The following is a 16,262-nucleotide window of genomic DNA, read 5'->3' on the forward strand; positions in this document are numbered from 1 at the left end:
AATAAAGTTGATAAATGGGTAATGAAGAGTAGTATTATTCATTCACAATCAACAAAACAAGAAAGCAGGAAGCATACATGAAATGCTTGAAAACAGAAGCTATTAATCCTTCCCTGTGACGTATCATAATCTCCGCATCACTAAGTAAGTTGGCAACCTTGTCCCCTAAAGCTCAGAATCCACATTATCAAAAAGACATCAACAGAGGGCATGGTAACCAACTGATCAAAAAGTTACTATGAAAAAAATCTAGGTAAGAGAAAATCTTAGCCAATAGATCAAAGAGTAAGTATAAAATCTCATAATCACAGCACAACTTAGTAAATGGGTAACCTCGTCCCTTGATTAGAATTTAGGATCAAAATTACAACACCTTCAGCACAACCCATTACATATTACAACTACATTATTTAAAAAAACAACATTTCATAGGGTCAAAATAATTATCCCCAAAAGCCCCCACAGATCTCTCAGACCAAGTTCATTGATGCAAATTCGAGAAGAGAGAGAGAGAGAGAGAGGTTAGTGCAGCAAGTAGCTTTTCATATACTTACAGGGTATCCCAGAAAAATGCAGAAGAAGAAACTTCAATTACCTCACTTAGCGAATTATCCACGACTGAGCATAAACTGAACTTAGATGATTAGATGGTGGCTGGGAGAAAGAGGCTATATACCAAACATCTATAGAAACTCATTAGTGCAAAAGTACAACGGTGTGCTGAAAATTATATCGAACATGATCTCACAGAGAAATAGACACAAGAAACATCTCATAATAGGGAGAGGCAAACCATCCACAGGAATGCGAATGCAAAACGACGGCTCATTCAGAGAGGGATCAAAAGACACTCATTCAGAGAACGATTGGGAGAGTGCCTACATGCATCCACCTTAAAGTAAACCAAACGGAGCACCGCAACTGCTTCATGTCTACAGAGCTTCCACATATAAATACAGATGTCAGAATGGGGCCGAGGTTGTTCTGCGAAGCTGATACTTTGGCTCGGGAGGAGGTGCAGATGGCAACATGTTCTCCAGCTCCTGTAAGATAAGGACCAATGTTAAATATCACACATAAGTAATGAATTGGTTGAAGTAAAAAGGAGCATATAATGGGTTCCTATTTGGGTCAATTCAAACCAGTATATAATTTTCAATCATATTCTTAAGAAATTTTCACAAGGAAACATCAAATCTAAACACCCACCCTCCCCTGGGTTATTAAAAAGTATTCCTAGATTCACTCTATTCTTTGTGTGCATTGTAGTGCGAGTATATATATATATATATATATATATATATATCTGCTGTTGCGTAATTTAAAGAAATGTCCATTTAAGATGAATAAATATAATTAAATATGCCACAAGAGCCATATGCATATATAACCAATCACACCACGAACTTACCAAAAGAAAAAAACTAATCACACCAAACAACCATAGAATATTTAAGAACTTAGAACAATATTGACATGCATGTGCGAACATGTAAAGACAATACTATTTACTACCATATCCTTGCCGATTCATATCCTACTTCTTCAAAAATTATTGTCTCAGTTTATTCTTATAAAAGGCATGTTGCATAACTGTATCGATGCTTCACAGGAGACCACAGACAAGAATGCACAACATGGTCACACTAAACCCACATATTGATTCTTTCCATACTATTTTCAATTTGGTTGGAGTAGTCCTTTAAGCCAAATCGATATTTTCTTTCTCTAATCCTGCAACTATTTTTTTTGTTGGTAAACACAACTCATGCACCCATATGATATTGGATGGCTTCACCCTCTGTCCCTTTTCTTTGTTTTTTTCCCCCAAAAGGAAATATGTCATTTTTATCTGAACCATTGGCACATCTAAATGCTTATGCCAGACTGGCAAGATTCCTTGAAATGTCAAATAAATATTATTGCTGTAGGCAAAGGGTTAAAATATAAACTAAGGGAGTAAGTTATATTCAATTGCACAATGATATGGTATTCAAGTTATGGTATAATCGCAGAACAGCAATCCCCACGAGAGTAAAAATAACAAAAAGATCATGAAGCTCAGAACATATTGCTATGAAAGAACCCCTGAAATTACAAATTTACAAATAAAGGGTCCAAAATAATATTCAAAATTGTACAAGGCAGGCTGCCTTTAACAGACATCCACTGAAACAACAAAACCATTTGTTTAACTTCCCAAAACATGAATAAAAAACATCAAATGCAAACTAGTTATGAGCTTAATAAACAATCAAACAGCCAGCAGAAGAAATTGAGAACATCTGACATTTGAAATTGGAGCAAAAGCGGGAGGTATAAAAATAGTTGAGAGCAATAGTTTCTGAAGGACAAGCTTTAATGCCCTGGTTTGACAATTATATCGATAATATTTGGTCTTCGGTATTCTCAGCAAGGAATGTTCATAACAAAGTGACTGAAAACTAACAGATACCCCTACGAGATGGCTTCTTTAGCGTTTACAAATTGTTATGGAGCATTATTACAGAGTCGATATATATATATATAAAGAGAGGGAGAGGGAGGGGAAGAACTATGGATTCTCCATGACGGCATTGCTACATCAGGCTTTCGCCCATTGAAGAAAGTTCCTCCTGTAGGAATCTGGGCCGTGTCTCAGTCCGTGCAGTAGACTCACTTAATCCATATATATATTCACCTCGCCATAAAAGAACACACCTCACCTTCCTCTAGCATAAAGAGTTGTCTCACACACTTCTCTCAATCTGGAGCATATATATTATATAAGCCTAATTTGGAACAAATGAACTCTTAACTTGTTAAGATACAGACTTTGTAAACACGTCAACAAGTTGATTGCCCGACTTCATGAATGACATAGATATATCTCCACTCAATATTTTTTCTTGAATGAAATAACAATCAACCTCAATATGCTTAGCCCTTTCATGAAACACAGGATTAGAGGCAATATGATTATCACAAAACAATAGAATAGGAGTTGGAGTTGGAAGACCAATTTTATAAAGAAAATGTTGTAACCATGTTACTTCACGTGCAGTATTAGCCATTGCTATATACCCACTTATGCACTTGATCATACCATCACAGTTAATTTCTTACTTTTCCTTCTAACTAGATTGCCCCCTAAAGAACGTACAGTACCCTGCGGTAGATTTTCTATCTGATGGAGAACCTACCCAATCAGCATCAACGAAACCTTCTACCTTGACATGTCCATTTCGCTTACACAATATACCGAGACCAGGAGCTCTCTTAACATAACGTACAATACAAGTAACCATGTCCCAATGTTGGACTCTAGGAGTCTCCAAGAATAGACTTACTACACTTATTGCATAAGAAATATCTGGTCTAGTAATTGTCAAATAATTTAGTTTTCCAATTAGTCGACAATATCTACCAGGATCTTCAAATAACTCCCTGTTGTCTTTTAAAAGTTTCTGATTTATTGGATCCATAGGAACATCGACAGGCCGTATGCCTAACATGCTAGTTTCATCTAACAAATCAGGTCTTCCTAAGTCTTTGATATGAAATCAAAGTGCATAAACTATTTCAATCTAGCAAAACCACCTAAGTCATTCCACGTATTTCAATTAGTATGCAAATGGAATAAATTATTTGTTTGGTATTTGTGAACATCAAACTCCAATTCAGTATTGTGAGATTAACCAAAATGACTAATGGGGTGATTGGTGACACAAGAACTTGTACCTTTTCAGAGAGCAACAGGCAACGATTCTGGCTCAAATGGTGAAACCGAATCTGAAGACGACGAGAAAATTGATGTAGGCACAAGAGCAGATGGCCTTGGGCGACGAGAGAAAACTTATGAGTGAGCAGGAGATAGTGCAGGCAATAACTCTGAATGAAAAGTGGCTAAGGTACACAGGATAACAAATGGAATAGGGGGTGACACAAAAACAAAGTCATCAGGAGAACTAACAATGAAGTAATATGATGTAGATTCAAAAAAGATAAATCAGCACTAGTCAAATGTCCTCTCAGAACTGGACTATAACACCGATAACCATTCTGGGTGCAAGAATAGCCAAGAAATACATATTTAGTAGCACGAGTATCAAGTTTATTAAAGCCAGAACCAAGATTGTGAACATAGTAGGTACACCCAAAAATTTTTGGAGGAAAAGAAAACAAAGGAGATGAAGGAAGCAATATGCAATGAGGGGATGCACTATCTAGAATAGAGGAAGGCATCCAATTGATAAGATAATATGCACTAAGAACTGCATCACTCCAAAATCGTTTCAGGGTATTCATGTGAAACAGGAGAGATTGGTAACTTCCAATAAATAATGGTTCTTACATTATGCCGCACCATTGTGATGTGGAGTGTGAACACAAGATATTTGATGGATAACGCCTTTGCTAACCAAATAGGTAGAAAAAGTAGACTCATACTTTTTGGCATTATGAGAAAGCAAAATGTGAATTTTCTATCCAAATTGAGTTTGAATTTCACTATGGAAAAGTTGAAATGTAGAGAATAACCCAGAATGATTTTGCATCAAACATAGCCAGCGAGAATGATCATCCACAAAGGTTACAAAATAGTAAAATTTTAGAAGCAACATCTAGTGGTCCTCATACATCAAAATGTACCAACTCAAAAGGACTAATTCCAACTAGGATTCCCAGTAGGGAAAGACATAAGATGATGTTTGTCAACTTCACAAGACTCGCAATGAAAAGAAGACTACGCTATCAACCTAAAAGGTAGCTCTGATACAATTTGTAACGACTCAGAGAAAGCACTATCCACATCTACGCTATCACCCTAAAAAGACTAGTCAATTTGAAGCTTCACTAGAATCAATTATAAAACTCAATTTCACCTAATAAGTAAGCAAGCAATGTGAGACTTAACACCCATAAGTGTTTTATAAGCCACCCACTCAATATGAGCTACTCATCTTCCTAATATGGGAACGAGATGTTATAGCTCAAGATAGTAATCAAATCATAATTGGATGTCTAACCAGTGGTAGGAGGTCTAGATGATGATAGAGAGAGGTTCTCCTAAGATGACACCTGATTGGCTGTTCCAAACTGTTTACCATGGAGAGCCCAATAATAATCCACAATATGATTGTGACGACCACAATGAGCGTATTTGTGAGATTCTCAACCACTGGATCGACCACCTCCCCTCAAATTCCGACCACCTAGGGAGCCATGGCTTCTTCTAGCACTACATCCCTTGCTAGAACCACCTTGAGTTGCAACAAAAGTGGATTGGTATCTACTTGTCCAGGGACTAGTAGAATTAACACTCTTGAGCATAGCACGCTGAAGTTGAGAAAAGACTTTTTGTGAAAAAGTGAAGGCTAGTACTCACAAGCAGGCTCATATTTTAGCTCCAAGCCATGAAAAAAATCAATATCCTCACGTTTTTCCATGCATGCAAAATCAGATGCGAGTGATTGTGACATATTTCTTCTTCAACCAATCTCATGACACGAGAATAATATTCCTCCAAACTCTGATTTCTTTACTTGCTCCCTAAAGGATTTTGTGTAATGCTGCTTACCTCAACCAGCATGGCAGTGTTTGTGTTATAGTAATCAATGAGTTACATATAACATCTAACTTAAACTCTTCACTATCAATACAAGTTAAACACTACTATCACAAGTGTTCTTCTATTGATACTTGATGTTTATCTTCCTCTTCTTCATCTTGTACGATATCTCTAGGCGGTTGAGTTTGAGTAGGTCTAATACACCCCCGCAATTTCGATGGTGGAAATCTAATGTTGAGATTGGACTTGAGTAGTGTGAACTTTTTGGAGACTAGCGGCTTTGTGAGAAAGTCAGCCACTTGATCCTTGCCGGAGATGAACCAAACATCAAGACTTTTGGATGCCACCTTGTCTCGTACAAAGTGACAGTCAATGGCGATGTGCTTTGTCCGAGCAAGAAACATAGGATTGGAAGTAAGATACATTACTCCAATATTATCACAATGTAGAATCGGAACACTAGGTAGAGAGATTCCAAGTTCACCCAAGAGAGATTGAATCCAAGTTAATGCAGCAGAGGTATTAGCTAGAGCCTTGTACTCTGATTCTGTCCCAAAGTATTACGTATGCACCTCACACATCCAGGTAACATTCTCAATTGCAAAGGATATGCGCTTAAGGTGCTCCCAAATAGCCTTCGCAAAACGAAGATGCAATAGAGTAGAACCAATACTTGGTTCAATAATCGTAAGCATGAGGGACATGATTTGATTGTCTTTCTAGTCCCAAAGGCAAAAGGAAAAAACATTATGATGTAACATAAAAGTGAAAACAGTTTTTGTGTTTTGAAGAGTGTCTTGTGCTTTGAGTTGTTTGTTAATGTTTTGACTTGAACTTCAAATACAAGATTGAAAACAAGTTGTTAACAAACATAGCCAATGTTTTCGACTTATCTGAAAGAAGATGATCAAACAAGCCTTTAACACGTAAAAAGGCTTCAACAGATCATGTCCAATAGATATAAATCTAAGAAATCATTGGAGAATTGTTTTTTTTTTTATAAGTAATGATGCATTAAGAGAGCGCAGAGGGGCGCAATCCAAATACACAGGAAATATACAAGAGAGCAACTAAGAAGGGGAGAAAGAAGAAGAAAACATAAAAAGAAAATCAGGAAAATTGATCACTAAGGGTGCAAGCCAGCCTGCAGTCCAAGTATAGAAATCATTGGAGAATTAAACACTGATGTGGTCGGAATGAGGTCAGGCTTGATAACCATTTCATGAATTAGCTGGAAATTGGTTGGAAAACAACAAATCGGCTGGAAAATAGGCTGTACGGGCCAAAAAATAGAGTGACCGAGCAAAATAAGCTGAAACCAGTCAAAATAGGTAGAAACCAAGACAAAATAGGCCGAAACAGAGCCAAAATGAAAACCACCAAAATCGGCCGACAAGTTGATAGAAACCACCAAAACCTTGCTGGAAACCACCTAATTGTTGGGAACATTGCTAAAAACCATTGAAACCAGCAGAGGTGAGCCAGAAAACACCGATATCAGCCAAAATGTGTCGTAGAATACCAATTCCGTCCGGGTCAACTCATATTCAGGTCAATCCTATTTGAAAATGTGTCGGGGCTAACAAGGCAGGTTTGGGCCCAAGCTAAAAAGTGGCTCTTTTTCTTTTTTGTTTCTAGATATGGGCTTGGGCTGACCTTAGTTGGTTGAGCTCGACCCAAGTGATTGGGCTTGGCCCAAGTTGATTGGGCTTGAACTGATCTGGTTGGACTTTCTCATGATTTAGGTTGGTGTTTGGGTATGTGTGGGTTGGGCTTCAAGTTGGCCAAAGAGTGAAAGTGGAATAAGGCTAATCCGGGATAAGAAATTAAACTTAAACGAGTTTCTCGGATAGGAATAGGATACACTTGCAACCAATCACCGGTGTTCTTCAAAACTTGTCAGAGGCCAGTGAACAACCGGATGTCGCCAACAAAACCTACGACAACAACTACAAAGGTGACCAAAGACTAGAACAGCAACAACCACAAGCCACCACACTTCATCGGAGAACCACTACAACACCAAATTATGCAGTGATTCCACCACTAACTAGAAGGCACAGACATCTCCGACCACCACAATGAATACCTAATCACAACTTTCGATCGCATCTTCATCCAAAGATCCTGGTAACAAAGGCGCCATCGGCTCCACATGAGAGTCAAAACTTTGATCTTGCTACAGACAGCCGAACTAAGAAAAATAAAAAGAAAAATAAAAAGAAAAATGGGGATTTACAAGTTGATACAAATTAAAAATGGAACAAAAAAACTATGATTAAGAGAAAGATTATACAGGCTCCATACCATGTAACAGAAAGTAAATGGAATGGGGAATTATAAAAGAGTCACAATTTTCGCTAGACCTCATAATTCATAGAGATATATAGAAACAAATACAATATTCTGGAAAATGGACACCTCACCATGGGAAAACTCATAGGGACACCTCATATGAACACCTTAGCATAGGACAACTCACTCATAGGGACACCTCACCAGCTATGTTTTCCTCTCTTTTTTTCTAGTTAATAAACATAATTGACACAACCATACAGGATCGATCCCATGACCATACCCCACCCCTTGTTTTAGGGGGCAGGAGAACCTGTTATATTGTTAAATTGATCCTCCAATGCTCATATAAAAATTTCCCATATCCACCAAGCTATTTGTGTTAAAAAATTATCCACAAAGTTTCAAAATGTAGTAAAATAAGCATCCAGCTACACTGCAATTCCAAAAATTGTGCCTGTGTGAGTGTCTGACAACAGGCATGTAGATGAAACCATATAATCTGCTAAGGGAAAATATGTCAGTGTCTGGTTAACGACAAGCCTTGTGTTAAAAAAAAGGCATACAGTTTCTAATATTCAAGACACCGAATTAGCATAGAAACTGCTAGTAAGACGGTCTACGACGATGCAGCACATATACGGATATGACACTTCCCAGTATGTACCCAGTACTACAACAATGCATGCAAAGTTTGAAAATAAGAATTTTCAACTTTTGTAACATATCTGATACTTCTTTTTGGGTGCTCTTGAATGAGTACCAGATACACCTGAAGGATATGACCTTTTTTAAGCATATAAATGGACATAATTGTAACAGGAACACATGAAAGGTTTATAACATTTTTTTTTCTTATTATTAATGTAGCTTGCATGATTCAATAATAACTATAGCATATTTAAAAGTGTAACAGAAAATTTACTATATACAAAAGTATCATATTTTTACAAGGGAAGTACATTAATCCCCTCTAACTACTAAGCAATTTGCAATGTCCCCCAAAACTTTCAATTTATGCTCCCCACCAAAAAAAAAAAAAAAAAAAAAAAAAAAAATCATCCCATTGGAGTTGCAATGTAACATATTTGCGTTAAAATGACAAAATTACCCTTGATAAAAAAAAAAATTACAAAAAGACAAAAAACAGAAAAACAAAAATAAAATAAAATAAAATAATTCAGAAAAATAAAAAAGACAAAAACTTAGGAAAAATGCTTTTTGTACGTTTTTTTTAATAAAAAAAATTACCAAGTGTATTTTTGCCATCTTTTGTACAAAAGGATGAAATTGCAACACCAGTGCTACTTTGAGAGGGGGGAGGGAGACATTGCACAAATTGAAAGTTCAAGGGGACATCGCAAATTGCTTAGTAGTTAGAGCGGGTAAATGCATTTTTCCATATTTTAATTTATTAGCATGTCTCCTCCCTAATGTATATTACTTTTTCAAAATTTTCATGCTAACACATCTGCATCGAAACATACCCATAACCCACATCCATGCTGCTTCCTAAGACTTATAATTTTCTTTGCATCAGCAGTTGAAAAGATAGCAGACTACCATTATGCTTTTGAGACAGAAAAAAAGCTATTTAAAAAATAAATAAATAAATAAAAGTAAGATAAACCCAAAGAATATGTCAATGTCTTAAACGAAGAACCTAACCTTCCGTTTCCGGAGCCTTTCATTTTCTTCTTCCAGACGTGAAACTTTGTTCTCCAGTTCATTAGTGTAAGCCTATTATAGTGATCTTTCAGGTCATTCAAAAATTCAGAAAACAAAAACTGAAAAGGAAAAAGGTAAAGAAAAAACAGCAACGCATTTGAAACAACCAACACTTTTGAAAGCTAACCTGCTTCCTTGCTCGTGAACGGGCAGCAGATTCACGGTTCTTGATCATCCTCTTCTGCCTTCTCTCAACGGTCTTCTCAACTGCGTCCTCTGGGATGCCTCTCTTTCTCCCATGCGATTGTGTGTCTGATAATGTTCCCATCAAAGGAGAAGTTAAGGCTAACTGGTTTTCTGGATATGGAACATCCATCACAGCACCAGCAGACATCTGCAGTGGTATAGGCTGGCCAGGCATATAAATCCCCATCATACTCTGCTGTGGCTGCTGATATTGTTGTTGTGGATACTGCATCCATTGACCTTGCTGTTGAAACTGCGGCACTACATTCTGATCAACCCCAACAGGACCAGCACTTTTTTTGTCCGAAGATGTTTCAGCCACAACTCCTGCTTTCACCAAGAAATCCTCCAATGTCATCTCTCCCAAAGTTGGCTGCCGGTCCCGAGATTTCTTTTCCTCACTATTCTTGCTTTGCTGAATATCTCTCCAAACCTCATCAACCGTCTTCTTGCTAAGTGCACTAGTTAATGAAAGGCTAGCCTGACGCTGCAGGGCAGTTTGATTGGCCTGTGCTGTGCTCTCAATGTCCATACCTGTGGACTGGTTGGCCTCAGCAGTCCACACATTTTTGAGAAGCTCATCAAGGTTCATGCTGCTAAGTGGTTTCCCCAAGTCACCTAACTGATTTTGAACCTCATCAAGCGTAAGACTGTACATTGAGTTTTGTCGCGCCAATGGCGCGAATTGCGACTGTTTGCCATTACTATCACCACCACCTTGAGACCCCATTATCTCAATCCCCATTCACCAACCCTCAATTCATTTAATCATTCAATCTCAAACTCAAATGTATATAGTAACAACCAAAAGAACTCAAAAATTTAGCCCTAAGATCTGCTGAACCCAACCTTCAACACTGTCCCGTCAATCAGAAACCTGAAAATCCCAAATCAAAAATTCAGACTCCCAGCAATTCGTCAAAATTCATGGGAGCTCAGATGATCTAAAATTACCTTCAAATAACTAGATCACATGCAAAATACACACTGCATATATATTTGGAAAACGAAAAGAAAAAACCTATGAGGGTTAGAAATCTTTAATCAATTTCTTCTTTCTGGAGATGGTTAGAAATCTTTAATATATTTCACACAAAGCACATGCATAGAACAGAACTATAACCTCCATTTTACCAGATAATTTTTGTAACCCTGAAGCTATTTGAAAAAAAACAAAAACAAAAACAAAGAAAGAAAGAAAAAACTAGTTAATCCCCATTAAATTTACAACTTAAAATCCCTTGAAGGGTAAAGAGTCAAGAGGATCCTCTTTAAAAGCTATCTTAAAGCTTACCTCAGAAACAATGAGCCTTTGAAATATTAAACCCCAAAAAATACATCCAGACGAGCCATAGACAATGAATCCCCCACCTATATTCACATTGGTGGAAAACAGGAATACTCTTTTTCAGAACAGAATGCGGTAAATCTCTTGCATGCACCAAGAAAAGGCATAACTTCGACCATCCCATGACCAATTCCTTCGAAACCCTAAACCCACTAGTCAAACCCAAACAAACAAACCCACAGAACGCCCCCAATGAAATTCCCATCTCAAAGCTAACAAGCCAATTCACTGGAATATTATAAAATCATAAAATGGAAAATGGAAAACGAAAAATGCAAATTTTTTTTATTACAATTGGATCAAAAAAAACAGATTACACAAAACAAGATCATAGCTTTACATCACCCAGAACCCCAGATTGTAATAAAAATGCGAAAAAACAAAAAAGGGAAGAAAATGGTATGCATGCAAGTCAATCAGTGTTCTTATTGGAAAATGCATCAACCCAAAAAAAAAAACACAAAAATTAGAAAGAACAGAGCAAAGATCAGAAACTCCCTTTGTGGACCCAAATGTAAAAACAAGACAGAAAACCAAGAAAGAAATGAGTGAGGGGGTCAAGAAACCGAAAGAAAATCAGGGTGTAACTTACTTGATCTGAATCTGTACTATTGTGGAAGGATTGAGAATAAGGAAAGGGACTTTTAGGCCTGTTGAGACTTGGGTTTTACTTTTCAGTGGAAATCATCAGCAGCAGCATGTACATAAACATAAGTACATGTTTGTAAACATGTCCTTGCTTGCAGAGGGACAATCCCAGGTGGGTGCCTGAGAGCGAGAGACTCGGGAAAAACCAAAACGCCTAAATTTTATTTATACTCCCACACACAAACAAACTTAATTGGCTCATTTTACTTTTGTTTATAGTTTCCAATGTGAATATAATAAGAAATTATACCATGTGGGCGCCCTCATGTCATAATCATGAGCTCTCCCACTTGCACAAATGACGATAAATGTGTCTTGCTTTCGCTCCTGCAGGCCCCAAACACAACACAATTCCTCACCTACAAATTTTTTGATCCATTATAACATCATCTTATATATATATATATATATATATATATATATATGTGTGTGTGTGTTAGATTTTGATGTAAAATGGTTAATTAAATTTTAAAAAAAATTTAATGTATTTTACATTTTTATCTGCATTGCCTACCTAAATGTAGGGAAGAAAATGCATAATTTTTCTTTTTTTTTTTTGTTTTTATGATTTTCTCTCCTTTCTCTTTCTCTTTCTACTTTTCCTTAAAAAAAATAAGGAGAAACTTCACTTTGACCTCCTGAACTTCAAGCCGATTTTACAAATTCTTCTGAACTTTTAAATCTCTCACTTTGGACCCCTAAACTTTCAAGTTCTATCACTTTGGACTCCTCTGTTAGTTTTCATCGTTCAACTTAAACAGTTTGACTTTTTATGCCTATTATACCCTCACGTTAAAACTACACCTTTTTGAGCCTCAAAACTACAACATTCACCCAACCCAAAACGACGTCGTTTTGAACATTAATTTAAAAAAAAAAACAAAAAAAAAAACAAAAAAAAAAGCAAAATATTAAAATTAAAAAATAAATAAAAAAGAAAGAAAATCGGGATGGCTCCAGCCACCCCATTTTTGGCCAAAAGGGTGGCTCATGGCCGGTCTGGGGGTGGTCAAACCACCCCCATGGCCAAGGGGGTGGTCCGGCTACCCTCAAAAGCCCACAAAAAAACAAAAAAACCCATTCACGGTTTTGGGCTTTTGGGGGTGGCCAAACCACCCCCCAAGGGCCTGGGGGTGGTTTCGTCCACCCCCTACGGCTGGTATGGGGGTGGTCGAAACCACCCTCAAGCCGACCACCCCCAAAAGCCCAAAACTATGAATGGGTTTGTTTTTTCCCCCTTTTTTTGGGCTTTTGGGCGGCCGGGGGTGGTCCGGCCACCCCCAAAACCCTTTTTTTTTATTCTTTTGTTTCTTTGGACTTTTGGGGGTGGCTCTTGGCCAAAAATGGGGTGATTCTGCCACCCCATTTTGCTGATTTTTCTTAGTTTTCTTCCCCTTTTTTTTTTATATATATATTTTGCCCTTTTTTTTTAAGAAAAAAAAAATTTAATGTGCAAAACGACACTGTTTTTGGCTGGGGTGTTTTTGTTTTTAATATTTTGCATTTTCTTTTTCTTTTTTTTAAAAGAAAAAATATATAATTTTAATGCCCAAAACGATGTCATTTTGGGCTGGGGGTGGATGCTGTAGTTTCGGGCATTTTCGAAGTTTCAAGTGAATTGGGTGGGGGTATAATGGGCATAAAAAGTCAAACCGTTTGAGTTTAACGTTGAAAACTAACATAGGAGTCCAAAGTGAGAGATTTGAAAGTTGAGGGGGCTTTGTCAAATTGGCTGGAAGTTCAGAGGGTCAAACTGAACTTTCCCCAAAAAATAATAATTTAAAATAATAATATTTAAATGATATAAAAAAAATAAAAAGAGAGAGAGATAATTGGATGTAGACTGTATTTAAAAAGTCATTAGTTAAAATTATAAATAAATAGCTTTTGATTAGCTATTTTAAAAAAGAAAAATGGGTTGTTAATGTGTTTTTTTGGTGTTTTTTGTGGTGAAAAATAATTCTTATATTTTTAGGAATATTTTTAATATTTTCGATTATTTGTTAATATTTTTAACTTGGAAATTAACAAAGAAAAAAAAAAAAAAAGACTTTCATTTAAGATCACTGTTTTATTTTTTTTCAAGTTTCAATTTTTTAAATGCATATACATATAAATTTGTGGAAAAAAATTTTTTTTTTTGTCGGAACAAAGATAATTACGGCATATGATAGTATGATTGATTTTTCTCATTATTTATTAGTATAATGAAGAGATAGATGGAATGAATATATGGAGCATATTATATTTCAGCTTTAGATTATATGCTTTTGTATCGATAATTTTATATATTTTATGAAGGTTATATATTAAAATATTCATTAAATGATTAAATAAATCTATTCTAAGTAATTTAAATTTTTAGAATAAATGATCAAATTCTATGGGCATTTTCTATAATATTTTTGAAAAATGTTTTCTTTTTTATTATTTTGATTTGAAAATGTGTTTTATTGCGATATGAAAGTGAGAAGTTTTTTTTTTTTTTTTTTTTTGTGGGTTAGGCATTTTAAAACTATTTTATGTTTTGAATTTAGTAAATTATACTACTTTTTGCTACGTACTAGTATTTTAAGAAAAGTATTACACATTTATCTTTTTTACAAATTCTTCATTAAATTTATAGGACTTACATGTAAGCTCAACATATTCAATGATAAATTTGTCTATCTCTTATACAAAAATAGACAAAAATATATATATATAAACAAAACATTTCACGAAAATTGGGGGCACGACAAAATTATTAAAAATTCAATTTCAAAACATATACCAAACTATGCCTTTTATCTTTTAAGTAAAACAATAAAAAATAATTAAAAAAAAAATGGTGGATTTTTTCAATAGAGAGAGGGTGATTGCATTGTATCCTTGCTCAAGGCATGGAAGCGTTTGCATGTAAGAAAACCAAACTGGCGATATTTTTCTCCACAAGTGGAAGTATGTAATCGGATATGCTATCAATGGGGATTCATTACTCTGGAGCAGCACCTAAGCCGGATCCTAAAATAATATCTATAAATACTAATTTTGAAAATATTTCAATATATATAACCTCTATTGAAGGATTGAGATTCTCTAAAATTCTCCTTAAATTTGAGATTCTCAAATTCAAAGATTTTAGTCGTCTATTTCATATAAGCTTCTAAAATAAGTCATGTTTCAGAATTTAATGAGAAAACTACCTTATTAAATTTCGGTCACTTAGTAGCTTCCTCATTAAGTTCTAAAACATGGTTTATTTTAGACGATTTCCTCATTAAATTCTGAAACATGGCTTATTTTAGACGCTTAGATGAGATGGACAACTAAGATCTTTGAATTTGAGAATCTCAAATTTAAGAAAAATTCTAGGGGATCTCAATCCTTCAATAGGGGTTATTTATGTTGAAATATTTTCAAAATTACTATTTATAGATATTATTTTATGTCTTGGAAATGTTTTAAAATGGAAGGTTTTAAAGAGCATTGAATGAAGAGAGTCCAACATTGAAAAGAGAAAAAGTGAAGTTGACATTTATAAAACCCAATAAACTTTAAGCTATTAAAATTGTTTGGGTGCATACACACCAGCGTACACTCTTTCACACCGGACGCCCACGCCACACTCGCAATGTGGGCTATAGGCCACTAGTGGCGCCTTGATGGCGCACTTAGCTCAAAGCGATCTGATCATGACCATTTATTTTTGAATAGTCAAGATCGTTCGATATAGTGATTTGATCTAAACCGTAGGCTTCTTAGGTAGATTCAGTGGTTCAATTTAATAGATTGTAATTAAAGTTAATTGTAAAATCAAATTAACTTTGATCCAACGGTTGAGATTAAATAATTAAGATCTAATGGTAATTATTAGATAATTATTTAATTTAACGGTTAGAATTAAGCGTCTATTGGATTAGCAGTTTATGACTATTAAATTAGCAGTTTAATTTCGAAATTATCTCAAGCAATTGAGTGGATAATTATATCTGATTATCTAATTCTTTTTAGAACTCTTCTCTGTACTTAGAATATTATTAGAGTCTTTATCTCTTGATAGAATATAAAATATGATGGTATTTTTTGTTTAATTTCATTTTGTACAGAATGCAATTAAACTACAAAAGTTTTTTGGGCTCTATTCTATAGTATAATAAATCCCAAAAAGTGTCTCGTTATGCCCTAAACTCATTTGAACACATATGATCAACCATTTATAATTCTCTAGAGTTCAAAAACTCATAATAATGTTTGACCTATCCATAATTACTACGATGTATTCACAATTTGCCATTACTTGTCAAAAGTGAATACACTTGTGGATGTGTTATCAAATAGTCTTCCATTCTCCCTCATGTCACTTAAATTTGGTTCAATCACTTTTCAAGTTATGCCCCTTTAGACTGCACCAATCATAGTCATAGACAACACACTAGAATAGCACACATCGAAACCGTTGTCCTATGACATAGTCAAAGATTAATAAAGGCATAAAATGGAGTAAAAAATGGAGTCATAAAATGAGTC

General features: G+C 35.5%; 1 protein-coding gene across 1 annotated transcript; it reads right to left on the minus strand.

Annotated features, from left to right (window-relative positions):
• Window positions 1-317: 317 nt before the first annotated feature.
• Window positions 318-11,918, minus strand: LOC132187655 (ABSCISIC ACID-INSENSITIVE 5-like protein 2). Its single transcript, XM_059602048.1, has 4 exons — window positions 11,698-11,918; window positions 9,699-10,634; window positions 9,512-9,583; window positions 318-1,043 (listed from the first exon to the last, which is right to left on the minus strand). The coding sequence occupies exons 2-4, from the start codon at window positions 10,500-10,502 to the stop codon at window positions 963-965; spliced, it is 957 nt and encodes a 318-aa protein (XP_059458031.1). The 5' UTR covers window positions 10,503-10,634; window positions 11,698-11,918; the 3' UTR covers window positions 318-962.
• Between the last annotated feature and the right edge of the window lie 4,344 nt (window positions 11,919-16,262).

This window comes from Corylus avellana, chromosome ca1 (genome assembly GCF_901000735.1).
Source record: "Corylus avellana chromosome ca1, CavTom2PMs-1.0".
Lineage (NCBI taxonomy): Eukaryota > Viridiplantae > Streptophyta > Magnoliopsida > Fagales > Betulaceae > Corylus > Corylus avellana.